Source organism: Scyliorhinus canicula, chromosome 5 (genome assembly GCF_902713615.1).
Source record: "Scyliorhinus canicula chromosome 5, sScyCan1.1, whole genome shotgun sequence".
Lineage (NCBI taxonomy): Eukaryota > Metazoa > Chordata > Chondrichthyes > Carcharhiniformes > Scyliorhinidae > Scyliorhinus > Scyliorhinus canicula.
Genome location: NC_052150.1, coordinates 155,821,362 through 155,842,214, shown reverse-complemented (window position 1 = coordinate 155,842,214; position 20,853 = coordinate 155,821,362). Strand labels below are relative to the sequence as shown.

The window sequence follows — 20,853 nt, the reverse complement described above, 5'->3', positions numbered from 1 at the left end:
ACAGATTGCCTAACCGCAAAAGGCTGAGGATGTATCTCATAAAAAGGCGTGCGCAAAATTACAATTTTTTAATGCCTTTTGCTTAAATAAAGTTTCAAAATTTGCAATTGCTCATTTTTAATTCCAAGTGTACATTTGAGCATTGGGGTAGCCCAGAGTGACCTCCATTTGGATTCAGTCTCAAGTTGTAGGACAAAAGTTGCTTTTCCCTGTTAGTGGCAAAAGTCTCAAGTGTCAAATCAGATGTAACAGACAGAATAGAACTGCTGATACTCCAATGCAAATTAGCACTAATCGTCAATCTCATCCAAAGGAAGATGAGTGGAAAATGAATCACTAAGGTTATAAGCTGAGGGCAAGGGAAATTTTAACCTCTACTTGCATGCTGCAGCCGACTGGAAAATACTAAATGCAGACATTTGTGCCTGAACTTTCACAACAGAGAGCCTCTCCACCTTTGTGAAAACAGCAGAAAATGACAAAATATGGTAATTCTGCCTCCGATACCGACCATTCTTGTGAGGACAGGAATAGGCCCGGATCAGCATATGCATAAGCATATTTCATGGAGACAGCTGCCCATATAAAACAGTAGCTGCTTCCAGTCGTGTTGGATTTTCATTAGCTATGAGTGGGAAATTTGGCATGTGCATATTAGATTTTGTAGAAGCAGGTTTAAACTTTGCTAAGCCATTTGGAGAAGTGGGGTATCCTTTGATCAGTAGGTTATGCCTCTGGATATGGTGCCAGGATACCTTTGGGGAAGTCAGGTGCCCTGTGGGATTGTTTTTTTAAAATAAATTTAGAGTACCGAATTCATTTTTTCCAATTAAGGGGCAATTTAGCGTGTTCAATCCACCTACCCTGCACATCTTTGGGTTGTGGGGGCGAAACCCACGCAAACACGGGGAGAATGTGCAAACTCCACACGGACAGTGACCCAGAGCCGGGATCGAACCTGGGGCCTTGGCACCGTGAGACTGCAGTGCTAACCCACTGAGCCACCGTGCTGCCCGTTTTGGGATTGTTTTTTAAAAAATAATTTTTATTGGAATTTTTTGAAAAATATATATCAACAAAACAATAATAACAATAACAATAATAGTAATAAACACCCCCCGGCACCTGTAACAACGCATATAACAAACCCCCCCACTCCCCCCAACCCCAATAAACAACAAAATAAATTAACAATAAGCAAATTAACTTAAACACTATCCCCCTAACCCCCCCTCCCCCTTTCCCCTCCCCCCCCCGGGTTGCTGCTGCTGCTGACCTAGTTGCTGCTTGAGCCAGAAAGTCGAGGAAAGGCTGCCACCTCCTAAAGAACCCTTGTACCGACCCCCTCAGGGCGAATTTGACCCTCTCCAGCTGAATGAATCCCGCCATGTCGTTAATCCAGGTCTCCACGCTCGGAGGTCTCGCATCTTTCCACTGCAGCAAGATCCTCCGCCGGGCTACTAGGGACGCAAAGGCCAAAACATCGGCCTCTTTCGCCTCCTGCACTCCCGGCTCCACCCCAAGCGTTTTGGGATTGTTAAAAGTGAAGAATGTGCATAAAAAGTATTTAAACACATTGGAACCATCACATGGAACCATCAAAAGCTACTGTCAAGCTGCCAGGCAATTAAACCTCCTTCCCTTTAAATCTTTGAAAAAACGGTGTTAATAAAAAACACTACTAGCTATTGCACTCTGTGTACTGACATGGGCTTAAGGGTTATCATTACTAGATTTGTGCTGCATGACTAATTTCACAACCTTCCATTATCACAGTGGAGTGCCTTCCACTTCAGAGTTTCATTGACAGTTCCAAATGATTATAGACACTTTGAACTGGGACTATAAATTCCAATGCTAACCCACTGCGCCACCATGCTGCCCGGCAAATTTGGAGACTGGAGCACCCAAAGTGAGAATCATACCCCTAGACCAACGAGCCCCTTATTATTGGGTTATTTCCACTGATAGGGGTACAGGACAAAGGTGTTTGTTGTCTCTGCTATTGTTTGCCTTAGCAATTGAGCCGCTGGCCATTCACCGGCTGGAGAGGGATAGAGCGTGGGGGGAGGTGGCAGAGGGTGTCCTTATATGAGGATGATTTGTTACTATATGTCATTGACCCACGCTCCAATGTGGGGGAGATAATGGAGTTGCTCAGGAAGTGGGCTCCTTTTCGGGCTATAAACTTAATCTGGGCAAGGGTGAATATTTTACGGTCAACCTCCTGGGGAGGGGAGCTGATCTGGGGCGGCTACGGAATCATCTTACTAGAACAAGATTCCGGTATCTGGGAATCCGGGTGACTGGGACACGCTTCATTAACTTGTCTGTTGGAGGGGGTGAAGGCCGATTTGAAAAGGTGCGATGCGGTCTCTCTGACCTTAGCAGGAAGGGTACAGAGAGTGAATGTGGATATTCTCCCCAGGTCTTTGTTCCAATTTCTCCCAGTCTTTCTTTTGCAGGGTTAATAAATTGATATCCACTTTTGTTTGGATTGATCAGACTCCTCGGGATTGTACGATACTTTTGTAAAGGGAGAGGCAGTCGGAGGTTTGTCAGTACCTAACCTGTAATGCTACTACTGAGAGAAAAATTTTGATAAGGTGCGGGGGGGCGGTCAGGGATCCAGACTCTATATGGGACAGATGGAGGAGGTTTCATGCACAGGGTCAAGTCTGAGGGCCCTGCTTATTACACCACTCCCATTTTCCCTGATGGATTCTCTTCAAGCTCGGTGGCTTTGGAGATTTGGAATCAGTTTCGACAGCATTTTAACCTGGGCTCTATGTAACTAACTACTGGCTCCGATTTGCAGGAACCATAGGCTTGTACTGTCTGGCTTAGATTAATTGTTTAGGGCATGGGAGAGGGAGGAGTGGAGAGGTGTAGGGACATGCTTCTGGAGGGTAGGCTCGCCAGCCTAGATCAGTTGCAAGAGAAGTTCCAGCTCCCAGGAGAATATTTATTCAGGTACGTTCAGCTGCTCGGTTTTTTTTGCAAGGAGCTTCCATCATTTCCCCTGGTATGGTCGCTTTCGCTTATGAACAGAATCCTGTCCTTGGCCAAGTTAGGGGAGGGCAAGATTTTGATGTCTATGTGAGATTTTGGTGACGGATCAGTCATTGTTGGAGGAGGCGACAAGGAACAAGAAGAGGCAAGGCCGTATTGGATTTGGTACTGGGTAATGAACCAGGACAGGTGTTAGATTTGGAGGTAGGTGAGCATTTTGGTGATAGTGACCACTATTCGATTACATTTACTTTAGCGATGGAAAGGGATAGGTATAAACCGCAGGGCAAGAGTTATTGCTGGGGGAAAGGCAATTATGATGCGATGAGGCAAGACTTAGGATGCATCGCCTGGAGAGGAAAACTGCAGGGGATGGACACAATGGAAATGTGGAGCATGTTCAAGGAACAGCTACTGCGTGTCCTTGATAAGTATGTACCTGTTAGGCAGGGAGGAAGTGGTCGAGTGAGGGAACCATGGGTTACTAAAGCAGTTGAAACACTTGTCAAGAGGAAGAAGGAGGCTTATGTGAAGATGAGACGTGATGGTTCAGTTGGGTCGCTTGAGAGTTACAAATTAGCTAGGAAGGCTCTAAAGAGAGAGCTAAGAAGAGCCAAGCAAGGACATGAGAAGTCTTTGGCAGGTAGGATCAAGGATAACCCTAAAGCTTTCTATATGTATGTCAGGAATAAAAGAATGACTAAGGTAAGAGTAGGGCCAGTCAAGGACAATAGTGGGAAGTTGTGCGTAGAGTCCGAGGAGATAGGAGAGGTGCTAAATGAGTATTTTTCGTCAGTATTCATACAGGAAAAAGACAACGTTGTCGAGGAGAATACTGAGATACAGGCTACTGGACTAGAAGGGCTTGAGGTTCATAAGGAGGAAGTGTTAGCGATTCTGGAAAGTGTGAAAATAGATAAGTCCCCTGGGCCGGATGGGATTTATCCTAGGATTCTCTGGGAAGATAGGGAGGAGATTGCTGAGCCGTTGGCTTTGATCTTTAAGTCATCTTTGTCTACAGGAATAGTGCTAGAGTACTGGAGGATAGCAAATGTTGTCCCCTTGTACAAGAAGGGGAGTAGAGATAACCCCGGTAACTATAGACCAGTGAGCCTTACTTCTGTTGTGGGAAAAGTCTTGGAAAGGTTTATAAGAGATAGGATGTATAATCATCTGGAAAGGAATAATTTGATTAGAGAGAGTCAACATGGTTTTGTGAAGGGTAGGTCGTGCCTCACAAACCTCATTGAGTTCTTCGAGAAGGTGACCAAACAGGTGGATGAGGGTAAAGCAGTTGATGTGGTGTATATGGATTTCAGTAAAGCGTTTGATAAGGTTCCCCACGGTAGGCTATTGCAGAAAATACAGAGGCATGGGATTCAGGGTGATTTAGCAGTTTGGATCAGAAATTGGCTAGCTGATAGAAGACAAAGAGTGGTGGTAGATGGGAAATGCTCTGACTGGTGTCCAGTTACTAGTGGTGTGCCACAAGGATCTGTTTTGGGGCCGTTGCTGTTTGTCATTTTTATAAATGACCTGGAGGAGGGCGTAGAAGGATGGGTGAGTAAATTTGCAGATGACACTAAAGTCGGTGGAGTTGTGGACAGTGCAGAAGGATGTTACAAGTTACAGAGGGACATAGATAAGCTGCAGAGCTGGGCTGATAGGTGGCAAATGGAGTTTAATGCAGAAAAGTGTGAGGTGATTCATTTTGGAAGGAATAACAGGAAGGCAGATTACTGGGCTAATGGTAAGATTCTTGGTAGTGTGGACGATCAGAGAGATCTCAGTGTCCATGTCCATAGATCCCTGAAAGTGGCCGAATTTGGAGTATTGTGTGCAGTTCTGGTCGCCACATTATAGGAAGGATGTGGAAGCATTGGAAAGAGTACAGAGGAGATTTACAAGAATGTTGCCTGGTATGGAGGGAAGATCATATGAGGAAAGGCTGAAGGACTTGAGGCTGTTTTCGTTAGAGAGAAGAAGGTTAAGAGGGGACTTAATTGAGGCATACAACATGATCAGAGGATTAAATAGGGTGGACATCGAGAGCCGTTTTCCTCGGATGGTGATGTCCAGCACGAGGGGACATAGCTTTAAATTGAGGGGAGATAGATATCGGACAGATGTCAGAGGTAGGTTCTTTACTCAGAGAGTAGTAAGGGCGTGGAATGCCCTGCCTGCAACAGTAGTGGACTCGCCAACACTAAACACATTCAAATAGTCATTGGATAGGCATATGGACGATAAGGGAATAGTGTAGAGGGACTTTAGAAGGGTATCACAGGACGGTGCAACATCGTGGGCCGAAGGGCCTATACTGCGCTGTAATGTTCTATGATCTAAGTGGCAGGGTGAGTTAGGTTTGGTCTTTGAGGGGGCGGTGGGGGGGGGGGGGGGGGAGAAGAGTGTGGAGTGAAGCTCTTCACAGGGTCAACTTCACCTCCTCATGTGTGAGGTTAAGCCTGATCCAATTCAAGGTGGTGGACAGTGTGAACTTGACTAGGACAAGCCTGAGTGGTTTCTTGTCTGGGGTGGAGGATAGGTGTGAGTGGTGCTTTAGGGGGCCGGTGAATCACATGCACATGTTTTGGTCTTTCCCAAGCTTTTTAGTTTCTGGGTCTCCTTTTATGATACAAAGTCAGGGATTTTGGGCGCTCAGCTGGAGCCGTGTCCATTGGTGGCCATTTTTAGAGTATTGGACCTGCCGGTGCTGCAGACGGGGACGAGGACAGCCTTTGACTCGCTAATAGCCTGGAGGCAAGCTCTCGTGGAGGTCCCCGGTGTTGTCCAAGGTCTTGGCTTGGTTGGGGGACCTGTTAGAATTTCTGCACCTGGAGAAGATCAAGTACAACATGAGGGAGTCGGTGGAAGGGTTCTACTCGCGTTCACAACCCTTCATCTCCTTGCTCAGTTAACTGATTACCGGCAGCTGTTGGGGGGTGGGTGTTTTTATTCAGGTTCTGTTTTCTCTATGGGGGATGAGGGGGGAGGGGACTGGGGATTGGGTGGGAGTATCTTTGGTATAGTACGGGGTTGGAATTTGTTGTATTGCTGTTTGTTGGCTTTTGTTATAATGTAGATCTTGCTTGAATAAACATATTTTTAAAAATGTATTTTTTGTACAGTGCATCAAGATGGGTTTTCCGCCCAGCACTCATTCCAGGGTCCCCTGGCTCAATTCCCAGAGGCCCCCGCCACCCTGGAATGAAAATTCCACCTTCTGGGTCATTTTCTCCCAAGTCTGGATGTGGAGCTGAAAAATGTCCTCATACTGCACTCCCGACTCAGAAGCAAAAACTCAGGCCTGGGGTTCAAAAAATTTAATATACTTCCTACCAAACACCCCTCACTTTAATGAGCACAAAAAGAAAATAAGCAAACAAAAGAAAAACCCACAAAAAATGAATAGAATTGTCTTCTCTCGCACATGGTATTCAAAAAGGTCTCTGTGGTATACCCTTATTCCTTGGGAGAGATCTTCTAACTCTTCATACCAGCAGGGTCCTCTGGTCCTCATTGATGGAGGTGGGATCTGCTGTCAATCAACAGTGGCCTCCTGTCCCGCTTTCAAGAAACTTGCTGTAGGGAGGCCAGAGAATCCTGCCCCTTACTTCTATTTTATTTTTAAACAACTAAGAAAGCACTTGCTTAGGCAATGGGTCCTGCCTTCACAGGTTAGTTGAAAGTATAGTGTACAAATTGGAAAATGGTACAGATGGATAAGAAAATACAGCAACAGTTCATCTATCTAATTATTAACTGGACAGTTCTATAAACAGCAATGTTGAACTATTGTTTACAGCAACTTTTTAAAAAATGCACAAGATCACGCAATTCAGCTGATCAAGAAATAAATTTAGCTCAAATTCAAATAGCTAAAAGCATAGCTATAAGCCAAAACCCCAATAGTCAGCATCTTTGCATTCTCGTCAACATCTTGATCTCTTCACAACCAATCATTAATTCTGATTGATTTCAGAAATTGGAAAGAACATTTGATGCTGGCATTTTCAACCACTACCACAAATCAGCTGTAAGGAGGTTACAGCATATGCGGAGCTGATTACATCTCCCGCTGTTTTCAGCTTACACCAGTGATCCACAACTACATATTACTTACTTCTCTCCTCAGTTCACTCATACATTGCTGAGTCTTAATTATGGCCAGCTCCATATCTTCTGTGGCTTCTTTGGCTTTCAGACATTGCTGTTATGAGAGAATGAGACATGAGAAAAAGCCATAGCAAAAACTAAACCGTACTGCTACACAAAGATGTAGGTACAATATAAAGGAAGACACAAAGTTACAAACATTTTATTCAAGTGCCAAGTGTTTAGCTGTGAGGAAGTAAACCTATCACAAGTGCTCTATGTTTCCACTTTAAACTTTTCTAAGTAGGTACTGAGAAGCTCTTTGAACCATGGATAACTTTTCATTCCTTCATTTAAACAATCCAAAACTACTTTGATCACTGAATATGTAATAGTTCTCATTCTTCAAACAGAAATCTCACCATAAACAATGATATTTAATACAAAGGGTGCACATAAAACATTTTCACGATGCCTCAATTTTAAAAACACGCCCCATTGCTTGGCATTCGAGTTTCCTACACCCTAGCAACATCATTCCACATCATGTCTGCTTGTTTGACTGGTGGCGGAAACACAACACATTGACTAATCAAAGATAAATCCTCAGAAATCACAGCAATCTCACGGCAAATCTATATTAATAATAATAATCTTTTATTATCATAAGTATGAAGTTACTGTGAAAAGCCCCTAGTCGCCATATTCCGGTGCCTGCTCGGGTAAGCTGGTATAGGAATTGAACCCGCGCTGCTTGGCCTTGTTCTGCATCACAAACCAGGTTTCTAGCCCACTGAGCTAAACCAGCCCCTGTTGACACAGATTCCAAAACCTTGAACAAAATAGGTAAAACATTTTAAAAACGCAACCCTAAATTAATGCCTTTGAAAGTTAAAGGCTTCATTTGTTAAATATGCACTTGCAAAATAATAATTATAAATAAACTATCAGCCTACATGCAGAACTTAAATAAGCAATATGCAGAAAAAGTTGTGATGTGGAGATGCCGGCGTTGGACTGGGGTGAGCACAGTAAGAATCCTGAGGAAGGAGCATTGCTCCGAAAGCTAGTGTTTGAAACAAACATGTTGGACTTTAACCTGGTGTTGTAAGACTTCTTACAGAAAAAGTTGGTATTCAATTCCCTGTGATGGGTGGCGGCACGGAAAAAGCACTGCACAAAAAGGGTGAATCATAACAAAACTGGCCCACCATTACTTTTTTGCATATCCGAATGACTTTCCCAACAGCTGCACTGGGGTTTTGCACTTTCTTGCAGCACGAGAGCACGTGGGATCAAGTCAGGTTTGTAACCTAACAGCACTTTTTGGGGACTTAATCCTGCATCTGCACTCAAGCCTATTTCCCCTTGGCAGCTAAAATTCTGCCCAAAATATAGGAACCTCCATAACTTGAGAATAGTCTGATTTTCCACTTTGCTTATTCTCTTCAAACTTAAAATACTTTCAGTAGAGAGAGAAAGAGAGGAAAATTAAGGGCCCAAAACAACTCTGCCGAGTTGTCTGTACGCAATTGCAACAGGTTTAAAATGAGTCTGCATTGTGGTATAGATCTTGTTGAATGGCCTTTACGTTCGACTGGTAGAAATAGAAATATTATGCTAATGTTTCTGTTTTATCAACACGTTTACCCAATGCTTTTGCTCCAATATGGCAAAATGATGTATTGGACCTCTGGAACTTAATTCTTTGAGTTATCAAGGCCATCCGTGTAACAGAATCAACATTCTCTTTCTGACATACTGTGGAACAGGATGGAATGATCATCTTTTAAACAAAAATAAATGTAGTGACTAATCTTGGTAGACATTTAAGATGAGACATATATATTGTTCCAATGAGAGTGATAAATGAACAATGTATTGCATTTTTGTGGTCTTTCCTGCAAGGTACAGACAGAAGAAAAATTTATCACATTAGATAGAGGAGCACTTGTGTAAATCTGGTTCAACTCCAAAGTAGAAGCACACTAGGCTAAATCGCTGGCTTTTAAAGCAGACCAAGGCAGGCCAGCAGCACGGTTCAATTCCCGTACCAGCCTCCCCGAACAGGCGCCGGAATGTGGCGACTCGGGGCTTTTCACAGTAACTTCATTGAAGCCTACTCATGACAATAAGCGATTTTCATTTCATTTCATTTCATTTCAGGTGAAGAAATTTAGTTTTCAAGGTTCATCCCATTAACTCCAGATAAAGGAGTGCTCCCTATTAAGCTAAGCAATGAGTAATATCTGGGGACTGAGCCTAACTTGGGACATCTGTCTCACAAATTAGTCAAGCAATAGCCCGACTCAGTTGCACTCCCAGAAACATGTCTATCAGCCAGCATTCAAAACAAATTCATTGCCATCACTACTCGAGGACCATCCTAATGATGGAAAGAACTAGTAGTTGGAGCATACAATTAGATTGGTGCTGTCCTGGAAGTCCTCAAAATAGAATTCAGACACCAAGAGGTCCTGAGGTTTCAGGTCTTTCAAAGACCAAGGAAGCCAAATTACTACCAGACACTGATCCACTCAATAGACAAATCCATACTCCTCCATGTTGAGCACCACTTGAAGAAAGAACAAAGAGTATCAAGGATGTAAAATGTAGTTTGGATGGGGGTCTTCAACGTAGTACTATTGGCTATATTTCATCCCTTAAGGACATAGCTGCCAGATAGAGTGGAGGAAGGAATGATGAATGTACTTCATCTTGTCTTCATCACCCTGTCAGAGATATATCTGTTCTCGTGTGGCATGAGCCACATAGACCATCTGAAGACAAAGTCCCACTTTCACATTGAGGACATCCTCCATTGTGTAGTGTGGCACTACTGCTGCCTAAATGAGACAGATGAAGGATGGATCCAACCAGCTAAATTTTGCTTTTAAACTGAGAATTAGTCAGAAAAATCAAAACACAAAATACATTTTCTATAAACAACAAATTACTGCAACATGCTAAAAATAAATTTAGTACTGATAACAAGAAAGACAATATAAAACAGGTATGTTGGAAACTTGGGCGGAGAGGTGGCAGAAGGCGTTTAATCCGGACAAGTGCGAGGTAATCCATTTTGGAAGATCTAATACAGGTGGGGAATATCAGTAAATGCCAAAATCCTTAAGCGTATTGACAGGCAGAGGGATTTGGGTGTGGAGGCCCACAGGTCACTGAAAGTGGCAATGCAGGTGGAGAAGGTAGTCAAGAAGGCAGACGACATACTTGCCTTCATCAGTTGGAGAATTGAGTATAACAATTGGCAGGTCATCCTCCAGCTGTAAAGAACCATAGTTAGGCCATACTTGGAATATAGTGTTCAATTCTGGTCGCCACACTACCAGAAGGATGTGGAGGCTTTGGAGAAGGTACAGAAGAGGTTTAGCAGAATATTGCCTGGTATGGAGGACATTAGCTATGAGGAGTGGTTGGATAAACTCGCTTTGTTCTCACTGGAAAGACGGGGGTTGAGGGGCGACCTGATAGAGATCTACAAAATTACGAGGGGCATGGACAAAGTGGATAATTAGAAGCTTTTTCCCCCAGAGTGGAGGAATCAATTACTAGCAGACAAAGGTTTAATGTGCGTGGAGCAACATTTGGACAAGATGTGCAAGGGAAGTTTCTTTACACAGAGGTTAGTGGGTGCCTGGAATGCACTGCTGGAGGACGTAGTGGAAGCAGATAAGATAGTGACATTTAAGGGGTGCCTTGACAAATACATGAATAGCATAAGAATAGAGGGATAGAGGCCCTAAGACGTTTTTAGGTTCGACGGGCAGCATGGTCGGCGCAGGCTTGGAAGCCCTGCTGTAATTTTCTTTGTTCTTTGAGTTGTGATCTGGATCCCGCACAAGACTTGCATAGTCAAGTGAGCTTAACTGGTCACTTAACTATGCATATGCCCTATCTAACCAACCCCTGGGATGTAGTGGCCTCGCAGAGGAGAGCCTGGCCTGTCCCCTCATAAATGGGGACCAGACAGAACGGCACTTGGTGGGCTCTCCAAGGCAATCGGAGGGCCCAGGGTGGTTGGAATCTGGGCAGGGTGGCACCCTAGCACTGCTGATGACATGCAGGCACTGTGGCATTGCCAGCCTGGCACCCTGGTAGTGCCACCCGATATCATCCTGGCACTGCTAGGATACCCAGTTGCAGAAATACAACTGAGTGTGGCCTCGGCGGGGCAGTCCCTGCTGAGGGCTACAAAAATAACAATGCCGTTTGATATTGGGATTAATCCCGCTGCTTTGTTACATCATGCCCCTAATCTTACTGAAAACATTAACACTCAGATAATGTTTTAACGATCGTGATTTAACGGAAAATGTGTCATTTTGTGCGGGACTGGCGGGGCCGAGATCGCCGACTGCATCTAACGGCACTTAGTGTCTGAAATTCGTTCCCTGAGAATCTCGCCATCACTGGCTGTCTCGCTGTCCAACTCACTGGACTTGCGCCTGAGCGTCACGCTGCTAACAAGAGGGGCTACTTTGTAACGCTCCTTGACCACTCGCTCCCAGTCAACACACAAGATTGACAGCACCCAGACCTGCTCCTCACTTTGGGGATGCCGACTTTACCAGGCATGTGAGATGGGACATCCTTACCCCCCGAGGGGGTGGGAGGGCCAGCAGCAGGGCCACCTATGTCACCTGGGAGGCAGGTGCAATGGCTGTCAGTGCCGGCAGCACGACGAGGAGGACCGAGGTAGGAAGAAGACCAACAACCTTTTCAGTTAAAAGTGCAGTGTGTAGCTTAGTGTCTGATTGGCTGAAGCTGCCCCCACCCTAATTGCTGAGAGGCAATTATCTGTCAGTCACCTGAGGCCTGTTTAGGGGCACAAAGGTGCACATTGTATTCTTCTCTTTGAAGTTTAGGTAGTTTTGAGTCATTGGTTAGCTGAGGTCTGTATAAAAGACAGACAGAAAGCGCACTCAGTAAGCTTGCGCAAGTCAAGGAGACACAGCCGGAGTGAGGCACATCCAGAGTGGAAATTGCAACTTTGTAATTTGGTGCAGTGAGGTAATTCGGTGCAGAGTGAGAGAAGGTGCTTTTTCTATCCTGTTTTGTTCTCTCTCTTTCTTCTGGCCTGTAACTTTTAATCTGCAGGGAGGGAACCAGAGAGCATCTGAAACCCTGGGTGAGTTCTCCCAGTGAGCCAAAGAAGACAGCCAGAGGGAGTTTGGGAATTCGAAGCTCGGTGGGGAGGAGGAGCTTTTTAACCCTGGTAAGTGACTAGTAAGTAGTTTTTCTTTTCATTGTCTAATTTATTTATTTATTTTTTATTTTGAAATTGTAGTTGTATAAGTTTACCTAAGGTTTAAGACATGGCAGGAGATCCCAGACCCGTGTCATGCTCCTCGTGTGCGATGTGGGAGCTCAGGGACACATCCACTGTCCCTGGCTCTTTCACCTGCAACAAGTGTGTTCAGTTGCAGCTCCTGTTAGACCGCCTGACGGCTCTGGAGCTGCAGATGGACTCACCTTGGAGCATCCGCGATGCTGAGGAGGTTGTGGATAGCACGTTTAGCGAGTTGGTCACACCACAGGTGAAAGTTACTGAGGGAGATAGCAAATGGGTGACCAAAAGACAGAGCAAGAGTAGGAAGGCAGTGCAGGTGTCCCCTGTGGTCATCTCCCTGCAAAACAGATATATCGCTTTGGATACTGTTGGGGGAGATGGCTCACCAGGGGAAGGCAGCAGCAGCCAGGTTCATGGCACCGTGGCTGGCTCTGCTGCGCAGCAGGGCAGGAAGAAAAATGGCAGGGCTATAGTGATAGGGGACTCGATCGTAAGGGGAATAGACAGGCGGTTCTGTGGACGCAATCGAGACTCGAGGATGGTATGTTGCCTCCCTGGTGCAAGGGTCAAGGATGTCTCAGAGCGGCTGCAGGACATTCTGTGGGAGGGGGGGGGGGGGGGGGGGGGGGGTGAACAGCCAGCTGTCGTGGTGCACATAGGCACCAACGATATAGGTAAAAAACGGGATGAGGTCCTACAAGCTGAATTCAGGGAGTTAGGAGTTAAACTAAAAAGTAGGACCTCAAAGGTAGTAATCTCAAGATTGCTACCAGTGCCATGAGCTAGTCAGAGTAGGAATGTCAGGATAGATAGGATGAATGCGTGGCTCGAGAGATGGTGCAAGAGGGAGCGATTCAAATTCCTGGGGCATTGGGACCGGTTCTGGGGGAGGTGGGACCAGTACAAACCGGACTGTCTGCACCTGGGCAGGACTGGAACAGATGTCCCAGGGGGGGTGTTTGCTAGAACTGTTGGGGAGGGTTTAAACTAAGGTGGCAGGCGGATGGGAACCGATGCAGGAAGTTGGAAGGTAGTAAAACAGGGACAGAAGCAAAAGGAAGTAAGGGGGAAAGCGCAAGGCAGAGAAGACATAGTCAAAAATCAAAAAGGGCGACAGTACAAGGTACAGTGACTGAGGGGAGCTCAGTGAATACGCCCAGTAATACTAAAAGGAATAAAACTGGAGATGTTAAGATTCAAAACAGTGGTAAAACAAACAAAATAAGTGTACTTTACCTGAATGCTCGTAGTATTCGGAATAAAGTAAATGAGTTGATGGCGCAAATCATCGTGAATGACTATGATTTAGTGGCCATTACTGAAACATGGTTAAAGGATGGTCACGACTGGGAGTTATATCCGAGGGTATCAAACTATTCGGAAAGACAGAGTGGATGGTAAGGGAGGTGGTGTAGCTCTGTTATTTAAGGATGACATCCGGGCAATAGTAAGGGATGACATCGGTGCTATGGAGGATAAGGTTGAATCCATTTGGATGGAAATCAGGAATAGTAACGAGAAAAAGACATTGATAGTAGTCTATTGGCCACCAAATAGTAATGTTATTGTGGGGCAGGCAATAAACAAAGAAATAACTGATGCATGTAGAAATGGTACAGCAGTTATCATGGGGGATTTTAATCTACATGTCGATTGGTTTGACCAGGTCGTTCAAAGCAACCTTGAGGTGGGGTTTATAGAATGTATCCGCAATAGTTTCCTAGAACAGTATGTAATGGAACCTACAAGGGAACAAGCGGTCCTAGATCTTGTCCTGTGTAATGAGACAGGTTTGATTCATGATCTCATAGTTAGGGATCCTCTCGGAAGGAGCGATCACAATATGGTGGAATTTAAAATACAGATGGAGGGCGAGAAGGTAAAATCAAATACTAGTGTCTTGTGTTTAAACAAAGGAGATTACAATGGGATGAGAGAAGAACTAGCTAAGGTAGACTGGGAGCAAAGACTTTATGGTGGAACAGTTGAGGAACAGTGGAGAACATTCCAAGCGATTTTTCACAGTGCTCAGCAAAGGTTTATACCAATAAAAAGGAAGGACGGTAGAAAGAGGGAAAATCGACCGTGGATATCCAAGGAAATAAGGGAGAGTATCAAATTGAAGGAAAAAGCATACAAAGTGGCAAAGATTGGTGGGAGACTAGAGGACTGGGAAATCTTTAGGGGGCAACAGAAAGCTACTAAAAAAGCTATAAAGAAGAGTAAGATAGAGTATGAGAGTAAACTTGCTCAGAATATAAAAACAGACAGTAAAAGTTTTTACAAATATATAAAACAAAAATGAGAGGCTAAGGTAAATATTGGTCCTTTAGAGGATGAGAAGGGAGTTTTAATAATGGGAGATGAGGAAATGGCTGAGGAACTGAACAGGTTTTTTGGGTCGGTCTTCACAGTGGAAGACACAAATAACATGCGAGTGACTGATAGAAATGAGGCTATGACAAGTGAGGACCTTGAGAGGATTGTTATCACTAAGGAGGTAGTGATGGGCAAGCTAATGGGGCTAAAGTAGAAAAGTCTCCTGGCCCTGATGGAATGCATCCCACAGTGCTAAAAGAGATGGCTAGGGAAATTGCAGATGCACTAATGATGATTTACCAAAATTTACTAGACTCTGGGGTGGTCCCGGTGGATTGGAAATTAGCAAACGTGACACCACTGTTTAAAAAAGGAGGTAGGCTGAGAGCAGGAAATTATAGGCCAGTGATCTTAACTTCAGTAGTAGGGAAGATGCTGGAATCTATCAAGGAAGAAATAACGAGGCATCTGGATAGAAATTGTCCCATTGGGCAGACGCAGCATGGGTTCATAAAGGGCAGGTCGTGCCTAACTAATTTAGTGGAATTTTTTGAGGACATTACCAGTGTAGTAGATAACAGGGAACCAATGGATGTGGTATATCTGGATTTCTAGAAAGCCTTTGACAAGGTCCCACACAAAAGTTTGCTGCATAAGATAAAGATGCATGGCATTAAGGGTAAAGTAGTAGCATGGATAGAGGATTGGTTAATTAATAGAAGGCAAAGAGTGGGGATTAATGGGTGTTTCTCTGGTTGGCAATCAGTAGCTAGTGGTGTCCCTCAGGGATCCGTGTTGGGCCCACAATTGTTCACAATTTACTTAGATGATTTGGAGTTGGGGACCAAGGGCAATGTGTCCAAGTTTGCAGATGACACTAAGATGAGTGGTAAAGCGAAAAGTGCAGAGGAAACTGGAAGTCTACAGAGGGATTTGGATAGGTTAAGTGAATGGGCTAGGGTCTGGCAGATGGAATACAATGTTGACAAATGTGAGGTTATCCATTTTGGTAGGAATAACAGCAAACGGGATTATTATTTAAATGATAAAATATTAAAGCATGCCGCTGTGCAGAGAGACCTGGGTGTGCTAGTGCATGAGTCACAGAAAGTTGGTTTACAGGTGCAACAGTTGATTAAGAAGGCAAATGGAATTTTGTCCTTCATTGCTAGAGGGATGGAGTTTAAGACTAGGGAGGTTATACTGCAATTGTATAAGGTGTTAGTGAGGCCACACCTGAAGTATTGTGTTCAATTTTGGTCTCCTTACTTGATAAAGGACGTACTGACACTGGAGGGTGTGCAGAGGAGATTCACTAGGTTAACGCAGAGCTGAAGGGGTTGGATTACGAGGAGAGGTTGAGTAGACTGGGACTGTACTCGGAATTTAGAAGGATGAGGGGGGATCTTATAGAAACGTTTAAAATGATGAAGGAAATAGATAGGATAGATGCGGGCAGGTTGTTTCCACTGGCGGTTGAAAGCAGAACTAGGGGGCATAGCCTCAAAATAAGGGGAAGTAGATTTAGGACTGAGTTTAGGAGGAACTTCTTCACCCAAAGGGTTGTGAATCTATGGAATTCCTTGCCCAGTGAAGCAGTTGAGGCTCCTTCATTAAATGTTTTTAAGGCAAAGATAGATAGTTTTTTGAAGAATAAAGGGATTAAGGGTTATGGTGTTCGGGCCGGAAAGTGGAGCTGAGTCCACAAAAGATCAGCCATGATCTCATTGAATGGCGGAGCAGGCCCGAGGGGCCAGATGGCCTACTCCTGCTCCTAGTTCTTCTGTTCTTGTGTTCTTAACCTCTCCCAATCTGCACAAGTTACCACCTCTCTCCTGGAATCAGTTCCACCTGCCACCCCTCAAATTCGCAACCCATGCTCACACAAGTCACTGGCTGACACCTCACACCCTCCCCACTACGGTCTTCATGCTTGCTCCTCAGCACCCCCTGGCACCCACCAGCAGTGCCACACATGCCAGCTGCCAGAGACCCCCCCCCCCCCACATCCATAAAGCGTGCAGTTCACAATGCCCCTCTTTGCCCATAAATTGTCTCATAATTGGTGTGAAAGAGCTAAGACAGGCAGCAGAGTACCAGAGATTAAAGTTCTCAACCCCTATGAGGAACAGGGCCTGGAGATTGCAGGGCAGACCGGGGAGAGGGCAGTCACCGCCAGCGAGGTTGGCCTGCACCACAGGTGACCTGTCTCAAGTGAGTTGTTCATGTCAGATGAATTGATCCATCCCTCTCACTGACCACATGTCCATACTCGTGTAGTCTGATGGAGCCAGTCCATCCACAACCATCCCCACACCTGCCACCCAAGAGAACACCTCAGAGGAGAGCTCCGAGGAGACCATCATCGACACGTCAGAGCTATCACCCCCACCTTCCAGCACAGAGGAACAAACCTCGATGGGCGGCATTAGTGGACAGGCTTCTGGTGCACTATGTGGTGAACACCACACAGTTGCTGATACGCATCAGGTGGAGGCTGGAACATCCAAGGAAGTCAGCAGTCGGAGGTCAGTCTCAACTGAGTTCCAATCAGATGCCGAGCCTCAGGTCAAGGTTATCAGGGAGCTGATGCAGATAGAGCACATAAGACATGCAGTGCAGAAGGAGGCCATTCGGCCCATCGAGTCGGCACCGACCCATTTAAGACCTCGCTTCCACGCTATCCCCATAACCCAATAACCCCTCCTAACCTTTTTGGTCACGAAGGACAATTTATCATGGCCAATCCGCCTAACCTGCACGTCTTTGGACTGTGGGAGGAATCCGGAGCACCCGGAGGAAGCCCACGCAGACACGGGGAGAACGTGCAGACTCCACACAGGTGCTAGGGCAATGGCCGTGAGATTCAGGAGGGGATGTCTGCGACATTCCAGCAGGTGCATAGCTGATTGGAGGAGTCACAAAGGTTGTGGGCACAGGAGATACTGCCGACAATACGTGGCACCAAGGCCAACACTGCTACGGTGGCGACTGCAGTGGAAAGCCTGCAGCACAAGGTCAGCATCTTGAGTGGTGATGTCCAAGGTGTGACAAACAATCTGTGACGAACATGACTGAGGGCCTCGACATCACGTTCCAGTCGATGAGGGACATGCCCCAGAAGTAGATGGACATTGCTGAGGCACAGCAGAGGGTGGCTAAGTCACAGAGGCCCACCGACACCACGTTTTGGACAATGGGGAGGCACCAGAACCGGCAGAATGCATAGGCCTCTGGAGTTCACGCCAGTTGCCTCTCTGTCCATGGAGTCCCCTGGGACTCCACGGGCACCGTCAGGTAGGAGGATGGGCTGGACGACAACCCGGGGCCTGCCACCAATGAGACGACACCCGTCTCCAGTTCTCCCGAATCTCCCACTCCTGACGGTGGCATATCTCAAGGTGAGTGGACAGACTAGGGTGGCAGGGCAAAACCAGTGACGCCAGTAATTCGGCCGGGTCCTCTGGCTCCCGAGGACATCTGGCAAGGGCATCAAATGCTACAGGGCACAGAAGCAGCAGGCTGCCTCCACCTCTGATGTGCATCCTGTGGACACACTTAGACATGGTAGTAGAAGGCATAAGATCATGATGATTGAGGATCACTAAGTGGGCAACGGGCGGTGGGCGGGGGGGGGGGGGGGGGGGGGGGGGGGGGGGGGGGGGGGGAAGAGAGGTGGGCAGTGGCTAGGGACAATGGAAACGTCAAATGTGCACTCTTTTAATTCATGCCACACCTGATGCTTGTGAACCTCTGACACGTTAATCTTCACAGCAGGCGTGCCTGCAACCCTGTTGCCCTCCGCTTCCCACACCCTGCCCCGTGGGCACAGTGATCCATCAAACGCCCCTGATGTAGACCTCGTTCAGAGGATGGGTGTGAGCGTCTGTCAGTAGAAAGACAGGAGTCAGACAGGAGACACACCTAGTGATGATCACTCTTCTGCCTTGTATATTGACCCACTGATAGTGCTAACATCACCCTGGTGTTACACAGACCCTCGGAGGGTGGAACAAGGTAGTTGGTGGGTGAAGGCAGGGTAAGTGGGGAGGGTGAGGAGGGGTTAGGAGGGGATGAGCTGATGGACAAAGCCTTGTCCTACGCAAAACGGGTGGGGATGAGGAACTCCCTCATCCTCCGGGCATGCTGGACCTTTGCCGCTGCCTGTCCTCCATCCTATGGCTCTTCCTGGGGTCTTCCACTCGCCCCTATTTATCCTCCTCCTCAGACAAGGCTGTATGTCACTGTTCTCCACCTCCAGCTTGTTGCCCAGCTGTTGTGCCAGGTTGTGGAGGACCCAGCAGACCAGCAAAAAGTGCGAGACCCTTTGGGGGGGTATATAGGTGCACATCAGAGTGATCCAGGCATCTGAACCGCATTTTCAGCAGCCCGATACACCACTCAATGACAGCACAGATGGCAACACGGGCCTTGTTATATTGAGTCTCTGCCTCGGTCTTCGGCCTCCGCACTGGAGTCACTAGCCAGGACCTCCGTGGGTACTCCTTATTGTCCATGAGCCAACCCATCATCCGGGGATGGTCATCAAAGACGCCGGGGATCTCAAGAGTGTCTCAGGGTGTAGCTTTCATATATGCTCCCTGGGAATCGTGCACACAAATGCATGATCCGGGGGGGGGGGGGGGGGGGGGGGGGGGTTGTTGCACACAAGTTGAACATTCAGGGTGTCTAACCCCGTCCTGTTAATGAAAGGCACTCCAGATGCGCACAAGACAAGATGCATTCCATAAATTACACCCTGGACCTGGGGCATCCCAGCTATGGTGGAGAGTCCTGCAGCCGTGCATCTAGATGGGCTTGGACCAACTTGATAAGTCTGATGCCTGGGCAGACATGGCATCCGTCGTGACTTCGTGGATGCACTTAGCTAGTTTGTAATGCAGAACAAGGCCAGTAGCGTGGGTCCAATTCCCGTACCAGCTTACCTGAACAGGCGCCGGAGTGTGGCGACTTCGGGCTTTTCACAGTAACTTCATACTTGTGACAATAAAAGGTTGTTATTATTATATGCTGCAATGACCCTGCTCGAGCCCTGGAATGAACTGGTGGCATTAAAGTTCAGGGCAGCGGTGACCTTCACAACCACTGGGAGCAGGTCTCCTCCTCCTCCACCAGGTGCCAAGTCCACAACGGCATGACACAGGTGCCACACTGTCTCTTTGTTGAGATGGAGTCTCCTGTGGCATATACTGTCCGTCATCTCATCGAAAGACCAATGTCGCTTGTACACTTTGAGCCATCACCCTCTGGGTTCCTTCTCAGCCTGATGGGCGACCTGGTCTTCAGGGTGTACGGATGGCCCCCTGCACATGGGTGCCACCACCAGCCCGTGTCAACACTGTTGCCACCTCTCCGGCATCTGGCCGCCAGGACTGCCACCAGTACAGCGAGGGCTCTCTCTGCAGGATCTGCAACACCAGCCATTCTGGTCTCTGAAGGAACTAGAGAAGAGAGAGATGGAAATGTAGGTTAGGGCTTCCAACCCAGGACCCTCAAAACCCCCATGCCTCGTGTGTCCCGCCTTCCCTCAGAGTACCATCCACCGAGTGGAATGTGCGAGGGCTCAATGGGCTGGTGAAGAGATCTTGGGTCTCTAGGTGCCTTAGGAGTTTGAAGGTGGGGGTGGACTTTTTGCAGGAGACGCACCTCCATGTGAAAGGTCAGATTGACAAAGGGATGGGTGGGTCAGCTATTACACTCAGGGTTTGACTGAATGTTGCAGGGGATGGCCATTTTGTTGAGTTAAAAAGACGGGGTTTGTGAGTTTGATGGAAGTGAGAGACCCTGGTGGGAGATGTATGATGGTGAGCGGTGTGTTGGTGAATGTATACCCACCAGACTGGGATGGTGTGGGGTTTGTGAAGGGATTTTAGGGAGTAATTCCAGAATTGACCATGCATAAGTTGATTATGAGAGGAAACTTTACCAGTGTGCTGGAGATGAGGGTAGATAGGTCTATCCCCAGGTCAATGGGAAGGCTGCAAATGGCAAAGGAACTGGGAGGGTTTATGTAAAGGATGAGCATGGTGGACCCGTAGCAGTTTAAGAATCCGGGTGGAGGGAATACTGCTTTGTCTTGCGCGTATATAAGGTTT

The 20,853-nt window shown here is 46.7% G+C and overlaps 1 protein-coding gene across 2 annotated transcripts in view; it reads right to left on the bottom strand.

Annotated features, from left to right (window-relative positions):
• The window catches only part of ctnnal1 (catenin (cadherin-associated protein), alpha-like 1), a 459,393-nt gene that overhangs the window by 46,314 nt on the left and 392,226 nt on the right, over positions 1–20,853 (bottom strand). For both annotated transcript variants that reach the window (XM_038797869.1, XM_038797868.1), the window contains one exon: positions 7,136–7,222. In XM_038797869.1, the coding sequence (XP_038653797.1) occupies positions 7,136–7,222 (87 nt within the window). The remainder of the gene's footprint in view (positions 1–7,135; positions 7,223–20,853) is intronic.